This window comes from Cajanus cajan, chromosome 10 (genome assembly GCF_000230855.2).
Source record: "Cajanus cajan strain Asha chromosome 10, NIPB_CcT2T_4, whole genome shotgun sequence".
Taxonomy (NCBI): Eukaryota; Viridiplantae; Streptophyta; class Magnoliopsida; order Fabales; family Fabaceae; genus Cajanus; species Cajanus cajan.
In genome coordinates, this window is record NC_138526.1 from 23,209,605 (window position 1) to 23,228,538 (window position 18,934).

At 33.6% G+C, this 18,934-nt stretch overlaps 1 protein-coding gene across 4 annotated transcripts; it reads left to right on the plus strand.

The window, feature by feature from the left end:
• The first annotated feature begins 4,560 nt into the window (after positions 1–4,560).
• Positions 4,561–17,734, plus strand: LOC109793090 (zinc finger (CCCH-type/C3HC4-type RING finger) family protein). Of its 4 annotated transcripts, none has more exons than XR_014430078.1 (9): positions 4,561–4,869; positions 5,507–5,594; positions 5,691–6,523; positions 6,805–6,874; positions 7,331–7,419; positions 7,521–7,579; positions 9,542–9,678; positions 13,334–13,685; positions 17,222–17,734. XR_014430078.1 is itself a non-coding variant. In XM_029270295.2 (7 exons), the coding sequence occupies exons 1-6, from the start codon at positions 4,859–4,861 to the stop codon at positions 7,555–7,557; spliced, it is 1,128 nt and encodes a 375-aa protein (XP_029126128.1). In that variant the 5' UTR covers positions 4,561–4,858; the 3' UTR covers positions 7,558–7,579; positions 17,222–17,734. The 4 variants fall into 4 exon arrangements, 1 of the variants encoding a protein (XP_029126128.1); XR_014430077.1 differs by lacking the exons at positions 4,561–4,869; positions 13,334–13,685 and adding exons at positions 4,893–5,171; positions 5,279–5,361; XR_003803528.2 differs by lacking the exon at positions 13,334–13,685.
• The last annotated feature ends 1,200 nt before the right edge of the window (positions 17,735–18,934 follow it).

An 18,934-nucleotide genomic window follows, 5' to 3' on the forward strand; every position in this document is an offset into this window, starting at 1 on the left:
TATATCACCTCTTGGTCTTCTCGGCCTTAGTGTTATTCCATCACATATATTATAGGTCATGAAGTAAAAATAACTAGTTTTTACCACTTCAAGTTGAAATTATTAACAATTAGGTATTAAGAATCTTTAAAAAAAGCTCTACAAATTTTAGGACTAAAGTAATTACCTACCACACTTCAATTAAGGAGTTGCACCCAAATAAGTGTGCTATATGAATTTCTATTCTAGTAGACATCAACATTTAGGACATCAATTAATCGAGACCTGACCAACATCCAAACTACTCAAAGAAATAAAAGGAATTTTGGGTGGATTAGGATGAGTTTTTGGATTAAATCAAGTATAAAAATAGCTTAAATCGATTTGTTATAGTTAGAATTGATCATAGAAACAGTATCCAATGAAAACTGTATCTAAGCAACTAACTCCTAAAAAGAAGATCGTAAATGATCCTTGATAATGTTGACATAATACATAGATAGCAATCCAATGAAGTCTGCAAATATTGAAAATAAAAAAGCCTATAAGGCACAACGACAACATTGAAAATATGTGTAACATTATTGCTTCTTAACCCTTCATGTTTTCATACATTATGTTATAATTATAATATCTTAAAATGCAATAATATTATTTAGTATTTATTGTGTAATTATTCTGTCACAAATTTTAATTTTGTGCTCGCTTCAAATTACTTTTACTTTTATGACTTGTTTACTTCAATATTGTATTCTTTTGTAATATCTAACGAGAAGATTATATTATCAAGTTGTCTTTCTTTTATCCTTTGACTACCTCCTCCGTTATCTTATTTTCATTGCCTCTGCTATTGCTGCCAACCCCCTTTCATGTTAAGTATGTTGCTGGTTGTTGGGTATTGGGCTCCTATCCTATGTGCAGAAAAGGCCCAAAATTGAGAAGTCCACTTGATGTCTCACTTAATTAAGTGGAGAGAGAGACTCAAGCATAAGAGTGAGAAAGAGGGAAAGTCAGAAGTCACTTAGAGCACCAGCACTTTGAGAGAGACGAAGAGAGAAAGTCATTCTCGTTTTTACACAGGGTTGCAACAGTAAAATTGGTACTGCAGATTCGTTCACCGTTGGATCGGGCTGAAAATTGGATAGCAGGTTCATGACATCCGGTTCTTCATTCTGACCGGTTGGATCGTTGAAAAGAGGTCTGAGTAGGGAGATATTCAGTTTGCATTGTAGCTGTGTATTTGAAGTTTTTTCATCTTCTTTGTTCTCTATTTGTAAGCTTTATTGCTTTGTTGTTTGGCCGGGTGTTAGTACTATTTTGTGCAGTTGATTGAGACTCTCTTGTATTCTTTGTTGATTATAGTGGAGCTATTTCTTTGGTTTGGATGACTCGTGATTTTTACCCTTGTTTTGAGAGGTTTTCCACGTTAAAAACCTTGGTGTCTTTGTGTGTGATTTTGGTGATTTATTATTGTTGTTCATTGGTTGTTGCTCCTCACAAATTCTTGCAAATTAGGGGAATTTATTTCCACTGCGATAACTGTTTAAGTTTGCTCTGTGTTGTTATTGTGTTGCTGTTTCCCGATCACTGGTCAGTCACAATCTATCCTTTCTGATAAATATTTGTTTGTATTTATCTTTATATTTATGTGGGTATTTACATATTTTTTAATATTCACGCATACTTGCATATATATGTAGATATTTATTTTTAAAAATAAATAATTTTTTAAAAATACTTTAATAATAATTTATATTTATTCTAATAATTTCTTTAAAAATAATAGTTTAACAAAGCTTAAAATTATTCAAATATTATACATAATTTTATTAATTAATATTCTTCAATTTAAATACTAAATTTAATTATTAAAATACTTTATTCACATGAGTTTTAAAAAAATTATTATGTAATTATGTAATTGAATATTAACAGGTATTTATAAGTACAAATACTATAATATTCGTACCTGTCTAATTAATACACGAGTATAGAAAAGATCTTTATTTATTATTTATACTCATTTATAATATTCATTTTCTATCGATATCTATAAGTATGAATTTTTTTTAACATTCCTACTTCAAGGTGACACTTCCATTTCTATTGTTCTGCAGCAGGTCGTAACTAGGGATAACAACGGGGCGGGTTGGGTAGGGTGTCATGATACCCGTCTCCGTCTCCACGATTCAAACCCATCCCCGTCCCCGTACTCGTCGAGTATATGATTTTCATCCCCATCCCCGCCCTCTCGGGTATCGGGTATACCCGTACCCGTACCCGTCATTTTTTTTATTTATAAAAAAATATGATATTTTGAAATTATTTTTTTATTATATTATAATTATAATTAGGTTATTTCTCTATCTCACATTATAATAAATAATCACACATAAAAAATATTAAAATTCTTTAATATAATTAAATTAAAAGTGGATATTAAATTAAAAATGGGAATGGGGACGGGGACGGGGCGGGTAAGTACATACCGTACCCGTACCCGTACCCGATTTAATATATCGGGTTTTATCCGTACCCGTACCCATATCCGTACCCGATCAAACTGAGTATTCCCCGTCAAAGTCAGAACAGGTTCAAATATTACTCGCGGGTACCCCTATTCGTAACACATTGTCACTTATTCTAGCAAAGTTTAGCCGGGTGATAATGGTCAAAACACCTAACATCACTTGATATTTGCCATACCAAAAAAGACTAATTGAAAGCCTCTACAGTCGAAAAGGATCACCAAAATGAAGGTGTTTGTTTGCCTTTGGTTTATCACTCGAAAATACTCATTCTATGAAATCACTTTACAAACTGAAATATACATCATCAACCTCATTACGCTTTATTCTGACTCCAAGAAAGCCATCAGCAAATGTCTTAGTTCCATCATTATGCCAATGCATGCCATCATGAGCATGAGGAACCTTCTTAATAGACACTAGAATGTTAATATTTTACATGCATTTCACTAATGAATTACGTGGTGGATGATTCCTTGGCTAAAATGAGTACACACCAATTTTCATCATTTTGTTCCATTAATATTTTAATCCGTGCAACGCATAAAATATTTAGTATATATAATTATAATTTATATAAATTATATATACAAATAAATATTATATTTGAATAGATAAATCATATTTAAAATTTATATAATTAAATATTCTTAAGAAAAAGTTATATTTTATTTATAATAAATAATTTATATTATAGGATAATATTATTTTTTATCTATTGATAATTTATTTTAAAAATAATAAAATTTATTTCATAAATAATTATGTTAAATAAAAATCAAATTAGATAAAAGTTAAAAAAATTCTTAAAAATCTTTTCATTGAAGAAAAAATATCTAAAATATTCTCATGCAAAATAGAGATTCCTATTGAATACATAAATGTTGAAGTGTTGATGTTGATAATTTATTTTAAAAATATTGAAATTTAATTAATAAATTATTATAATAAATAAAAATTAAATTAGATATGAAGTTGAAAGAATTCGTAAAAAACGCTCTCGCCGAAGAAAAATCCATAAAAGTATTATGTATAAGATAACCCATTTGTATTTTATATAGGAGTTGATTTATTGTTTTAAAGTATTAAAATTTAATTTATAAATAATTATGATAATAAAAAACTGAATTAGTTAAGAAATTAAGAAAATCTCTAAAATTTTTCACAAAAGAATTGCTAAAAGTACACTCAAGAAAGATAATTGTATTTAATATATTGGAGTTTACAACAACCTTCTTCTCCATTGTGATGCATTTTTTGTTGTTGATAGTTGTTGGGTGAATTTTATAAATCCAACTGTTAGATTGAAAGTTCTTTACTCTTAAATCATATATACAAAATTTTATATTAATCCAAGATGATTTGATACTTTATTTTTATAAAACAAAATTGACGTAATATATACATTTCAAAATATAAAAAAAATGAACATTTTGATTACTTTGAAATTATTGTTTAATTTTAATAAAATTTGATATACAAATATAAAGTGATATGAACTTTTTTAATACATCAAAATTTTGATGAATAAAATTAATATCAATTAAATATTTTAAAAATAAAATAAGCAGATTGTAAATAAATTATAATACTATATATTAAATTTTATAATAATTTAAGTAGTACAAATTTAATTAATATTAATATTATAATTGTTAATGAAATCAAGATATTTCATGTCTTTAAATTTTTAAAAAATATGTCTTTGTATCGCTATATTTATTTAAAAATATTTAAAAATTATTAATATTTATTACATCAGTAGTGTTATATTTAGTTTTTGAATTTCAAAGTTTCCAATTTTGAGTATTGAATTTATAAAAATAAATAATTTTTAATATTATTAAAAAAACTTAAAGATCATGAAAATGGGAAATTGTCCTTTGCTATCACACGTGGAAAAAAGATTGGGGGAAGAAGAGTTGAGTTTTTGCAACCGCCCATTGGTTGAAGGCGATTTTGAGATTCAACGAATGAAGCGAGGACACGTGATTACATGAGAAAGCACGTGATAAGGAAGTTATGTTTTGTACACGAAGCCATAACATTGTGTTCTCTCCCATATTTTTTACCATCCAAATCCAATTTCCCCTCTTTCCTTATATTTCTATTCCTATTATATCTTATTGCCTCCACCGTTTCTCAGGCTCTCTCAATTTTTTCTTAATTTGAGTGGCTGCAAAACCCACGTGTTCCCTCCTTCATTCTTTTTTGGTTTCCCCCTTTTTTGCTTAATAATCTCTTTCTTCATCCAATAACCGCATGGAGGTTTAGGGTTTTGATCCTCACAACCTCGCTTAAATTAAGGATATTGTTTTTTTCTTCTTCTTTTTTTCTTCTCAATAACTGCCATGTCTAGGAGGTGAGCTTCATCATCGTGCCTTTTCAATGCTTTATTTTTTTATTTGGGTTTTCAGTTTTGTGTCTGCAGTTTCTCCGGTTTCTGGAGATTATTGATTTTCATGCGTTTGTGTTGTTGTTGTTCTTATAATCTTGCTATGTGATCGTTGAACCCGAGGAAAAAAAATATTTTTGTCTTCCATCTGGTGTGTGTAATTCGTTGAGCAGAATTGAGAAAGGGAAAGGGTTGAAAGTTGCTACGTTTTTTTTTACCCTTTTCCGTTGTTTCATTCAGGGAGCTTTTGTTTGTGGAAACGCATTCAGGTTATAGTTTTTAACGTAAAATTCATTTGAGACATCTATTGTCATGACAGAAAATAGACCATTATTGGATTGAAGAGTGAAATTTGGCATTGCTATTTTGTTTGTAGATTGTAGTTGACACGTGATGGCAGGCTATAAACCATTATTGAATCGAAGCTTTTGTTTTCGTTTGTGGGGATATGGATAAAAGGTTATAATTTGGGAACTAGGACCTTGGTGTTTTATACTTAGGGCAAGTTTTGTGTGGGCTTGTTCTCTGTATGCTAGTTTGCTCTCTGATTTCTTATGCAACTTGAAGATTAATTTTGATGTTTGAAATTTTTTGAATCCTCTAGGGTTCTTTGTAAGTTCTTTGCTCATGGAGCCTGTCTGAAAGGGGAGCATTGCGAATTTTCTCACGACTGGAAAGATCCTCCAAATAATGTTGGTGATGCAAACTCTTATTTTCTGCAGACCCCACTCATCGATAGTTATGAATTTGCAATTCTCTGATCATTTCTTCTTGTCTTGTTATGACAGATATGCACGTTTTACCAGAAAGGAGTCTGTGCTTATGGTAGTCGCTGCAGATATGATCATGTCAAAGCTTCTCGAGAGACATCTTCCACTCCATCTTCTTCAGTAATCGAACACCAGACCCTGGTTTCAGATGCTGTGGCTTTTGGAGATACTAGAACTACATCGAATGGTGTTGCTGCAGCTGCTGAGTTTTCTCTTTCCAGGAGTCCTTACCTTCTTCCTAGTGAACCGGCTTGGAATCAAGAACCTGTTTGGAATCAAGAACCTGCTTGGAATCAAGAACCTGATTGGAATCAAGCATTTGAGTATAATGAACTTTTAGGGGAAGACAATGTTGGTCAATCCATAATCACTTCACCGTCTGAGCTTTCAATTTGTTCATTTGCTGCTGCTGGCAACTGTCCACGAGGGGATAAATGTCCTCATATTCATGGGGATTTATGTCCCACCTGTGGAAAACATTGTTTGCATCCTTTCCGACCTGAGGAAAGAGAAGAACATATGAAGAGTTGTGAAAATAAGCATAAGCATCTTGAGGCATTGAAACGAAGTCAAGAAATTGAATGCAGTGTTTGCCTGGAGCGTGTTCTGTCAAAGCCTACAGCAGCTGAACGGAAGTTTGGGCTGCTATCTGAATGTGATCATCCATTTTGCATATCCTGTATTAGGAATTGGCGTAGTAGTAACCCAACACTGGGAATGGATGTTAATAGCACATTGAGGGCTTGTCCTATCTGTCGCAAGCTATCATACTTTGTCATTCCTAGTGTCATTTGGTACTCAACAACCGAAGAAAAACAGGAAATCATTGACAACTACAAAGCAAAGCTCAAGTAATTTCTTTAACGCTTACAAAATCTTATGACTTCTTTTTTCTTTTTCTATCCAATTAATTCGTGATCTAATCACAAATAAAGTGTGGAGAGAATTAACTTTGGGTCACCATTGTATGCTTGCCTAATCTATGAGGGATGACGGTGCTGTTACATGACATCCAGTTCCTTTCCCCCTTCTCTATATTTCATTACAAGGAAAAAAATAGCTCAGCATAGTGGAATAGTGAATAATTATCTCTTTTTCTGATCTTCTTTTGGTAATTTAATGCCATTTGTAGGTCAATTGATTGCAAGCACTTTGACTTTGGGGACGGGAACTGCCCTTTTGGAACTAGTTGTTTCTACAAGGTAATTACGTTAATATAATTAGTCCTCTTTTTAACCCCCCACTCCCTGCCTGGGCCATTTTTCTTTTTTCCTGCTAAACACTTATGGTTATATTTTCTCCAGGCACATAGAAGATGTTTCTTTTGTAAACTCTTAGAATTCATTGCATTAGTAAATTATCTTCCATACTAAGTTTAAAGTGCGCACTAAATTTGGTATGCTAGTATAAGCCAATTTAGGTTGTCCCAATGACTTGAAATTTCTGTAAAATTAGCATTACAGCATTGAAAATAATGGCTACAAACATAAGTTTATTTAAAATTGCTGGCATATGGTTTCTATTCCCCTACCTTATGTTAAATTATGATGTCTAGATAGTGGTTTGGGGCTTTGAACTGTGTTAAAAGTGATGCTATGTTTTGAGGTATCTATTTGCAGAATTAACTGAAGATTGTTTTCTGTCATCTTTAATTGCAGCATGCATATCGAGATGGCCGTCTAGAGCAGGTAGTTTTGCGACATCTAGGGGCTGCAGATGGCAATACCGTAATTGCCAAAGACATCAGGTTTCTGGCCTTAACCTTTCCTATCTTCCTCTTTTTTTTTTTTTTTTTTTTTTTTTTTTTTTTTTTTTCCATTTCACTAACTTAAAACATGAATTTCTCAGGTTGTCAGATTTCCTTTCTAACATGCATTTAAGATGAAGGGTGTTGTTCGTATGTTCCAGTAAGTGTCAACTTTTACTTAAATTGAGGGCAACATGTATATACTGATTAATGTATTTATACTAATATCTATACTTCTATACTTAATAAAGGAGATATCCACGTTTGGTGTACATATTCTTTTGGGCAATTTTGCCCCTATAATTACCAGTAAATTACTGTAAATATCTCCCATTATTTTAAGTAACCACCCACTATATTATTTCTTCTTTTTATTTTATTTTATTTTTAAAAAAAGAGAGGCGTGTAGTGCCTCTTTTCCCCAAGTAATAATAATATTTCTTTTGTATATTTGTTTCATTAAGCTGCTTTGGTTTCAAGAATTTTATTTTCCTGCCAGATACCCAAAGGGAGTTTGGAAGGAACTCCCCTGTTATTAAACCAACAAAAACACTTAAATGTGATTCTGGATGTTCTGGAGGCATGATTTACTTGTGTTTTGTGCTTAGTTTATTTATTGTTATTTCTATCTTTGAAGCCTCAAATATGATAGGTTTTTGGGGAGTATCACCATTATCTTGTTGATTAGCTGAGTCAAACTTTTGTGATATTTAACCAAGTTTGATGATCCCATAAGTGGAATTTATTTTATGGCTATTTGGAGGCCGTATCAGATTCATGGTTGTCAATCTCGAGTGACAACTCGTAATAGCTATCGGATTTACGAGATTGGTCAATCAGACTCATTTTTGAGCAATCTGCTCCCTCTGTTGCTAAAAGCAAAATCAGTCTTTTTTTAGTTTTTTATTTGTTATTTTAAGAACTTGTTTCTTGTGTGAAATTTTGCATGATTTTCTACTAAACATTGCTACTTTAATATTGTAATTTGCTATTTTACTTTAATATGGAGTTGAAATGTTGAGTTATTATGTTATTTATAAGTATTATAACATTTTTTATATTAAGTAAACTCTTACAAGTTTATGATTCGAGTTTATAGGTGTAAACTCTTGAGATTGGCAACCTTTATCACATTTAGTAGTCTAGTCCTATTATCTTTACATAAACATTTTCTTGTTTTAGAGTTATTCTGGGGTTAAAGCAATGAATCTGTTCAGCGTGCTTCTTCACAGCCTTTTGAATGTGAGGGTGCATATGTGCCTTTTAAATTTTTTAAAACAAAGTTTCTCCTTTTACATCTAGATGTATGATACAGGGAATAGGAGCCAGAGAAGAAACAAATTGACTGGTATTTGGATGTTATTGATTAAAGGATAATCACTATAGGAGTATAGGTGGAACGTAGAAGGAAGCACCACTTCTTTGGGGCATTTTCAACAATCTGTTAGGGCTTTCCAGGAAATGGGAAAAAAGGATATTAAAAAGCTTTTGAACTTTGGCCTCAAATGATCAATGAAAGAGAAATTAAAATGATGGTTTAAAATCGGGGATGCTTATGTAGGATATAGTCCTAATTATTTCACTTTCCGGCCTTGGGTACTGCCATCAATGATTATTTCTTACAGAAGTGCAAAGCAAAGAAAACACTTCCCATCTGTTCCCTTCTTCCTTTAATTGGACTTTCTTTGTTTTTTTGGTTACACTAATCCTTTGGTTCCTATAGGTCTCACTCATATAGGAATTAGTTCCTATATGAAGAAAACATAAGTTTTAATCTCCACACACCCTTGTTAGTACCATTGGTCCCTGCTTTTACCAGGTTTCTTAAGTTTTAGTCCTAGAAACTTAAGTTTTAGATCCATATGCCCTTATAGGGATTAAAATTGTAAGTTTTTTTCTTTTACATAAGGGACTGTTTCCTAAACGAGTGTCACCTATAGGGACCAAATATTTAGTTTAATCATTTTTTTCACCTCATTTTTATTCCCAAAACATCGAGTCCTGATGCCTACTTTTTACTTCTAAGCATAGTTGTTTGAATAGAACTGTTGTTAAGCAGTGCCACTGTTTTTATTTGTTATCCCTAGTTGTATTAATTGATTCCTGTGTGTTATTTCTGCAGGATACTTGCTTAAAAATGGCATGCTTCAATGTCAAAAGTTATTTTTATATTGCAAGTCAAGCTCCTCTTCTTGTTTCTGTGATAGGTGCTTTTTCAGTAAACCATATCCACTTGATAACCCCAAAGTTTACTGAAATGTAAGTTTTGTTCTTGATTTGAGATTTATCTTTAAATTTGTCTAGTATATGAAGTTGATACCCACAAAGTATTAATTATTGCTGTCAGTCATTTTCTATAATGTATGCATATATACACATTATTTTCTTACTTCCACTGAGATTGTGTGTATGCAATATTGATCCTGTGGCCCCACCATAAAACGGAATCACATTTCCTGAGAACTATACATCCTTTTTTCCAGTCTTACTTTCGATCTGTTGCCATTTTCTCTCTAAATTTATCAATGTTATGTTGATAGCATTTGTTAAGAGATGTAATATAAAACCATTTTTTTTGGGGATTGTTTCTTGTCTTCTTGGCATGGGAATAGCACCCTCTTACAAAACCAGCCGCCCCCTCTTTCAGGTGGATGACATGATCATGCCTCCTGCATGGAAGTAGCCCCACTGATGCTTGGGAAACTCCCTTGAGCTTCCGCAGCATTATTTCTATACCTCCATGGGAATAGCATCCTCTTCATTTCTATTCTCTAATATTGCATGAAAGTCAATCAAAAACCCTTGGCCCTCCTCTTGCAACATTCTCTTGGTTGATTTTCTTGTTGAGGCAGCTGAACTGCGTAGTGTCAGTTCACCTCTGAACATTTTTCTTCTCTTGACCCACCTTAAACTTGATACTTAAGTTTTCAAAGTTGACCTTAATATTTTCAAGAGAAGTCAATCAATCTAATCCCAATACTAAACCAGCTCCCCCAAAACTGAACAAGTAAAAATCTTGTTTAATCTCCATCCCTTGCATTTCTAGCCTCACCTTTTCACACACACTAACACTTAAACTTATGACCATCTCCTACTTCAATAGATTAAGGAGTCTTCAATACTTGCAAGTCAAGCTCCTTCACAAAGGTGGTAGAAGTGAAATTATATGATGCTCCACAATCGATCAAGACAACCACCTTTCTTTCTTGAATCGCCCCTTAAACCTCAAGTGATCTCCTTGATGTCAGTCCTACAATGCTATGCATGGATATTTGAATTTCATTCTCTTCCTGTTGCAAATTGTTAGGCCTGGATGTTGATTGTGTTTGAAATTGGCTAGAATGCAGAAACACTTAAATCTCACACGTACCTTTAAAAATAAGTCTGTAGTGGGGTTTCTTTGCAGTTTGCACGTGTTTTATTTCCTAACATGGTCTGGTGTTTATTTATTTATTTTATTCGATTTAGGTTTTACTAACTTGCGGTTGTTTAGTTTTAAAATAAGCCCAACATGTGTCATTTATTCTCATGCCGCAACCTTTTAGCCACTCCACTCCATGATTCTCCAGCAACCCCTTTGTTTGCATATAGTTTAGGTTTTTATTTTCTTATTTTATATATATATATATATTTATATTATATTTGCATCACTATGTGACTTCTGCTATTTGCTAGTGACAGTATTTGCTGTATGATATAGCATATATTTAGCTTCTTATGATTTTTTGCGATCTGTGATTGACAACACTGAGCTTGATATTGGGTCCTTCTTCCTCTTCTATTACCCCCCAATAACATTATCTGAAATCGCTTGTTCTCACTTTTATGATTAGGCCCAAGATTTTCCACACTTGGAATATTCACCCTTTCTCAACTTCTAATGTAATTCACTCTCAAGCTGTTGTACCCTCCTGTTTTATTTTTATCTCCAGCATTACCATTACATTTACTTTTAATACTATTCACCCCTTTTCAACTTCCCTTATAATTCAGCCTCTGTAAATCTTGTAAACCCTCCCTTTTTTATTTTATCTCCAGTATTACCATTACATATACTCTTAAATACTACTGTTGAAAATCAGCAAAGGATATTTTCATTTATTATAGCATAGAATAGGGAAAATATCTCATAATTAAGGGAAACAAAATATTGTCTATTCGCGTCTATCTCATGTATTTTTCCTATAATAAACTTTTGCTGTGTAGTTGAGGCATACAGTTTCAGCTTATTATGTCTCTATTTTTCATCTCCTTCAACAACTACTATTCACCTCATTGCCTTTCCCTCCTATTTTGGAAATGGAACCAATTGAAAATGATTTGGCTCTTGAAATTTGTTTGGAAAAATTTCTAGATCTTCTTACAACACTTGCTCGTTGTTGAAAGAGAGAAAAACATATTCAAGAGACATTGAAACCATGTATTTTGACTACACAATGGAGTTTGTTTTAGATTGACTTAATATAATACATACAAATAAGTATAGGAGATAATGTTGTTGTTTACATGATTCAATAGGCCTATAATTAGAAAGCTCCTAATTAAATAAGGAAACAAATAAAGTTAAAATAAAGACTAACAAAACATCTAGATACTCTAAACTAGTCTAAGATATAAAAAGATATTATCAAATATTTCTCATATTTTCTAACACTTCCCCTTAAGCTAAAGCTTACTAACCTTTCAACTTGTTGCAAGAAAACAATTCATTTCCTTGCAAATAAAGAACAAATAGAAAGCAGAAAAATTGAGCTCTGTTGAGTTTAATGTATTTTATAAGTGTAATTATTACTTTCTTTCTTTTTGAGACATCCTTCCACTGATGTTGGTGGCTGTATCAGGGATTAGATTGCCATCTCTCCCCTTCTGTCTTATCTTGTACTTTCTAGACACACACATGTATAAAAGTTTTGGAGCTAAGTGTATCACATACACAGCCTTTCTCTCATATTTCTTTAGTTTCTTCAACTTGGTACTAGAGTGGGTTCGACCTGCTCTGCCTATCATCATCCACCGCCGCTGTCCACATCTCCGATCATCGCTCGTTTTCTCTAACCGTCGTCTGCCACTGGCCATTTTTCGCGAACCCTAGGGGTTGGTGTGCCTTGTCAAAGGCAACCCAACCCAAGTGGTCACAGAGGCAAAAGCCTTTTCACATCTTCTCACGCGCTACATCTTTGGGCTGCTATACCAGGCGCGCACTGTTCACATACCGATCTCCAGCCATCGAAAAAGGCCACACCACCAGCAGTTCTTTGTTGGCACCTTTTGGGTCTGTTTCAAAGTTCTCCTTGTTGTTTTCTTGTCTATTTGGAGAGTGAGCTTGTTTCTTTCTTTCTTTTGGGCCCTTTTTCACCTATTACAACAACATGACCAGCTCTGGCCCTACTTTTTCCATTTTTGGAACCCCCACAATAACCTCAGAGAAACTTAATGGCAAAAACTACTTGTCTTGGTCTGCCTATGTGGAGTTATGGTTTCTCGGTCAGCGATATCATTCATGACCATTTGGAGAAGGATATTCCTGAAATACCCTTTGAGAGTCAAGAACTGTGGAAAAAGCTTGATTTCCAATTGTGCGCTTTGCTGTGGCAGTCTATAGAGCCCAACATTTTAGGAACCTTGAGAACCTTCAAAACTTGTCATTCCATTTGGAAGAAAGCCCAAAATATATTTGCCAATGACATTCAATGTCTATATGATTCAGCTCACAAATTAGCATCCCTCAAACAAATTGATGATGACATGGTTTCTTTTGTTGCCTAAGCACAATCAGCAATTGAGGAGCTGAAAATGTTTTTAGAAGCTGATTCTGTGGAAGAGATGAAGTAGAAACTTGATAAGTTGTGTATGGTGTTGATTCTGCGTGCCATGAACTCTAATTTTAATCATATTCGTGATCAAATTTTGACAGATCAAGAAACCCCTTCAATGGAGAATCTTGTAATGCGTCTTCTTCGTATTCCAAGTTCGAAAAATAATGGAAGTTTGGCTGAACCTACCAAATCTTCAGCAATGGTTTCTACCCGAGGAAGAGGAGGTTGTGGAAATCGTGGAGGACGTGGTGGCAGGATTGGTCGCCCCAATGCTCATATTGTAAAAGAATGGGTCATATTGTGACAACCAGGCAGCTCTCCATATTGCTTCCAACCCCGTGTTCCATGAAAGAACTAAACATATAGAAATTGATTGTCACTTTGTTCGGCAAAAGCTGTTATCCAAGGAGATTAGTACTGAATTCACCAGTTCAAATGATCAACTAGCAGGTATTCTTACTAAGTCTTTGAGAGGGCCTCAGATCAAGTTCATATGTTCCAAGCTTGGAGCATATGATTTATATGCTCTAGCTTGAGGGGGAGTGTTGAGTTTAATTTATTTTATAAGTGTAATTATTACTTTCTTTCTTTTTGAGACATCCTTTCACTGATGTTGGTGGCTATATCAGGGATCAGACTGCCATCTCTCCCCTTCTGTCTTATCTTGTACTTTCTAGACACATATATAAAAAGTTTTGGAGCTAAGTGTATCACATACACTTCAGCCTTTCTCTCATATTTCTTCAGTTTCTTCAACTAGCTCCACCAAAAATAATATCTGGAAAGGCAACTCAGGGATGTAGAAGAAGCCGAAGTGAATTGCTAGAAAGACAATAGCTGGAATGGTCATTAGCCTAAAAAGTTTCTTGGTAAGCAATCAGGCAAAGCAAGGTTCATGCTAGTTTGAAACCACATTTGGAAGCTTCAAACTAATAATATTGGAGAGTCATAATAGGTAAACTTGAAACTAAGTTTGACAACTACTTCTATGATAGAGACAAGGCTAGTGCTAGTACATTTGGGACTTAGATGAGACCAGCCCGTTTGGACAAAGATTGGCCAATACATCTAGGTCAAAAGGTCAATGCCTTGGACGAAGCAACTTGAGCTGAGAGAACGGGTTTCCAAACTGATTGTCATGATAACATTCCAACAATGCACGATTGAAAGTGGCCCAAGCCAAGTGAGAATCGGAATCACTCAAGACCTTGAACCAATGCCATGTCATCCTGTCCATGGAGATCTGAGCAAGTTGGATTTGCATCTCTAGTGGGCTATTCCGAACTGCAAAGTAGGTTTCAGCCTTAACGAGCTAGCCGACGGGTTCATTGCCTTTGAACAAAGGGAGTTCTAGACATTTGGACAATAGACAATACTCATCGGGGGTAGAAGAGCTTGTTGGGGAGGAAGTGGGATTTTCGGTAGAGGAAATTGCAGCATTGTCTCATGCATCACGGGGCACATTGCGGCCACAGATTTAGACAACACAATAACACTTGTAAGAAGAGAGCTCAATTGGGTTGATTGCTCTTTCAAGAGCTGATCATGGGATTTAATGGTGGATTTGATGGAAGCTATTTTGGACTTGGCATTGTCGATGCGTGACATCATTCTTGTTTGCATATGCTGTGTGGAAAAATTAACTCTCAATGAAAGCACCAATAATATAAACTGTATCAAAGGTGCTTTCAAAACACAAGGAAATAATAGAGAAAGAAAAATAGTTAATGGAATGAGAGCCAAATCTCCCCCAAGTCAGAGAAAGGTTCTCTTGACTCCAAATTCTATTTCCAAGACCGACATAATCCCCCCACAAACAATTCCCCAATCCCAATATAACAGAATCACATAGCACTACTTCTCTCTCTGTAACTAACTCCACCAAAAGATAATATTAGGCTCCATATTGTTTGGGCCTTCGGTGATATGTCTTGAAAAGCTTATCCCACTTAAAAGACGAAGACTGACATTTGAAAGGAGGCAAGCACATGGCATGTTGTCAAAAAAGTTGTCATTGGCAAACACAACAGTAGTTGGAGATTTGGCCTAAATAGTGAGTAGGCATGAGGCTGGCTGGAGTGGTAAACTGGAAGATGGCAACATGATGATAGGAAGTGGTGACAATCATGTTGGAGAAGACCCATAGCAACAGAGGTGACTAGTTGGAATTTCAAATTTTTGGGAACCCGACGCAAAATAGTTAAGAGACATGTCATGGAGGATGATAATGCTTTTATAGCTTTTATACCTTGTTGAAAGAGAGAAAAACAGATGCAAAGGATACTGAAACTGTCTGACTTAACTACAAAACAAAACAAAGTCTATTTTATATTGACTATATGCAATTCATATAAATATATAGGAGATAATATTTCCATTTAGATGATACAACAGGCCTATAATTACAAAGATATTATCAGTATAAATCCTAACAGATTATTTTGGATACTCTATAGTAGTGTTAAGGGGTAAAAAGATATTATCAGATATTTCTCACATTTTCTTATACTCCACTGAATCATTACCTGGTTCTTTGTTTCCACCAATTGAGCCTTCCTTATCATAGCTGATAATGATTGACGCTTATATAAAATCTCAGTCCCAATATCCTCCTTTAACTGGTTCAAGAAGACTTTCATCAAGAATTCTTCATCAAGCCCTTTAACTGCTCCTCCATTCTTTTCAAATCCCCCAATAAACTCCCAAGACTGACCTTGTCTATTTCAGCCTCAGTAATGCCTGCAATAGGGCTTTTGGCCATCGTTGGTTGGAACCTTTCAACCACTTCCATCTTGAAAGTCTCCCAAGGAGAGTGGGTTCCCATTCAAGAGCAGCCATTACAGCCTACAGAAATATCTTTCAAGCTTCTGAATCCAGCCATGAGCATCTTCTCTTGAAAATAGAGACCTATCCAATTTTCTCCACTTCTCTTGTCAATTGTTCCTTGGACTAGTCCACTCTCGATTTGTCTCATCCTGTTCTTGCATAATCAGATTTGAGCAGGTTTTCCCATGGATTAGGTTTCGTGATGGAATCTCTGAATAATGCTCTCCATCAAAGCCTCTAATAGCTTGAATTGTGTGGGCTTTGAATCACTGCTTCAAAATTCTCATATCTTGGTCACAACCCCTGTTCAGAGACTCCATTGATCTCTCCTATGAGTCGATCGTACCATCCTTTTCCCTTCCATGTGCAACACGCACAAATCCTAAAATTGAATTTCTGATTCCAGTTGATAGAACTATCAATTGGTACAATTAGAGAGAAAAGATTGAAAAATAGCACAAGAACTTGATTTCCCTGATCTGTCCCAATGTAGAATCAGACCCGTGAACATACAGTACGCTATAATACTGCCTGAGTAATTTGAGTGTCTCAGCCCAATGATAGGAATAGACTTTCTTTTATTAGGTGGGCCTATGCGTTTTACATGCTTCATGTCCAAAGAACTCGTGTTACGGAGTGTGTTAGAGGTGTAATATAAACTGGAATAAAAAGCGATATGAATGTGGATTCATTTAAGAAAGTATGTAGACTGGTTCCTTATAACAGAAGTAGACCACTTGAGTTCCTGACAATAGAAAAAGTAAAAAAGCCTTGGATGGTTTGAGAGACCTGTCCCTTGCCTAACAAAATACTTAATAATTTCCTACCTCTGATTTCCACCTTTCCCTTGTATTTACGTGACATCTAACTTGACCCCCTTTTGTTCCATCACCCTGTACCTTTTATGTGTATGTAAGATTTGTTTTAAGTGGGGTTCAATTTTTTTGTGTTGACTAGTAAATAGTAACATAAGAAAGAAAGGTTGTGAGTATGCCCTCAGGTTAGCTGTTCCCTCTTTTCTATAAACATCAAGTTATGGTGTTTTCTCACGAACCCTTTACCTTTTACTTTGGTACAATTGGTTTCTTGTCCAAGTTGTAGTGTATCGTAAACTGTTTGCTAACAATAGTTTCTTGATTTTCTTTTAATCAAAATTTCAGAGGCACCAGAGAAAGAAGCTGCACTGTGCGTTCTGTCTTTGTAATAAAGTGCATGTGTAAAATGGTAGATGGACATGCTACGAGGGTATAAACTTAAATAAGTTCATTTTTAAAGCATATAAATCCAAATATGGATTGATGGTGGTATACTCTATTAGAAGCATGGTGGAATGCACTGTTAGCCATCAGTGAAACTTTTAGAAGCATTTCTTTTGTCTGGTGGATTTCAAAGTTATATACAAAAATTGATTGGGGTGATGAAGTTTTCCTGTTTCCATTATTGAGATCTCAAGGTATAACTTTTTATTGTATACTGGATTTCCTTGCCGTGGATAGCACTACACGAAGAGTCTTAGGAAAGGGTTCAACATATGTATCGGTTGTTATTTTTTTATAGGATTTTGTCAGGGCCCCTTGGGCTTATACTGGTAACCTGTTTCCTTTTTGATGAATATACCAGTACAATCTAAGTTTCACCTAGTGAATGAATATACATAACCCTTTTAATAGCTAGTGAATTTTCTTTCAATTTAATAGACCAGTTTGTTTAACGGGAAATTTTGTTATTTAGTATTACGTAAGTTAAATTATGTCCTCATTTCAATTGCAATAGTATTAAATCAAATTTAGAAGAAATATTAATTTATTCCGAACTAATTAATTAAACCCCCCCAAATTAGAAATAAAAGCCCAAAAAAAGTATTGTTACATTTTACATGCTTCTCTTTTTTGTTATGGTTAAGTTTTTATAAAATGAGCAAATTTTAATTTTTGGTCATTATTCTTTGGGTTTCACTCATACAATATTCGAGGTCATTGTTTTATATTCTTATTATCATGTTAAATGCATTTAATTAATCGAATATCAATTATCATCCTATGTAAAAATGCTAGTATGTTGTATTAACAAGCGACACTTAAAAAAAAATTGGAGACAAGATTAGATGTTTAAAAATTTAAAGGGATAAAATTCAAGTTTATTTTACATAGATAAAAAAATAATTATTTTAAATTTTGAAGGGATGGGAATGAAAGAAAATTTTAAATATACTAAATCAAAATTTATTTATTTTATAAGAACGAAAAATATATTTGTTTTTTTTTAATATATTTAAGAGAATTAAACAACTTTTACTTTAAAATTAATGTTATCTTTACAAGTTTGTTGTGTGAAGTTTTACAATGTCAAGCAAATGTGCTAGAGCGAGTGTATGGATGGAGAAACGTTTTAACATGATTCTTGACTATTTAATTGGGATGCCTCATTAGGATTCAAATTTGTTTGACAAGTGACATCAACCGAAGAAAAGAGGATTTTGTGACATGTGCTTTTTAATATTTGATTTTAAGTGATTGAAAATGATTATATATATAAAAAAACAAGTTTTTGTTCTTGAAATCTTTAATAAAATAAACATGTATGATTTTTAACCAAAAACTATATTAGTCTCTTTACCTAAGTGATTTTTTGCTATCAACAATAGTTACAATAAATATTTTAATTTCTTCGAGCATACAATTTTTTTTTTCTTTTTTATCTTGACTAGTTACAAATTCAAGTATTATTTTTCACCAAGTCTTTTATAACTTTAACACAATTATTTTTGTACAAGATAACTCATTTTATAATGATGTAAAACTTGAGCACATTTTTTCAAAATTTTGCAGTGCAAAGTTATAAAAGTTGGAACATAGTTTAAGAGTGCATAGAGT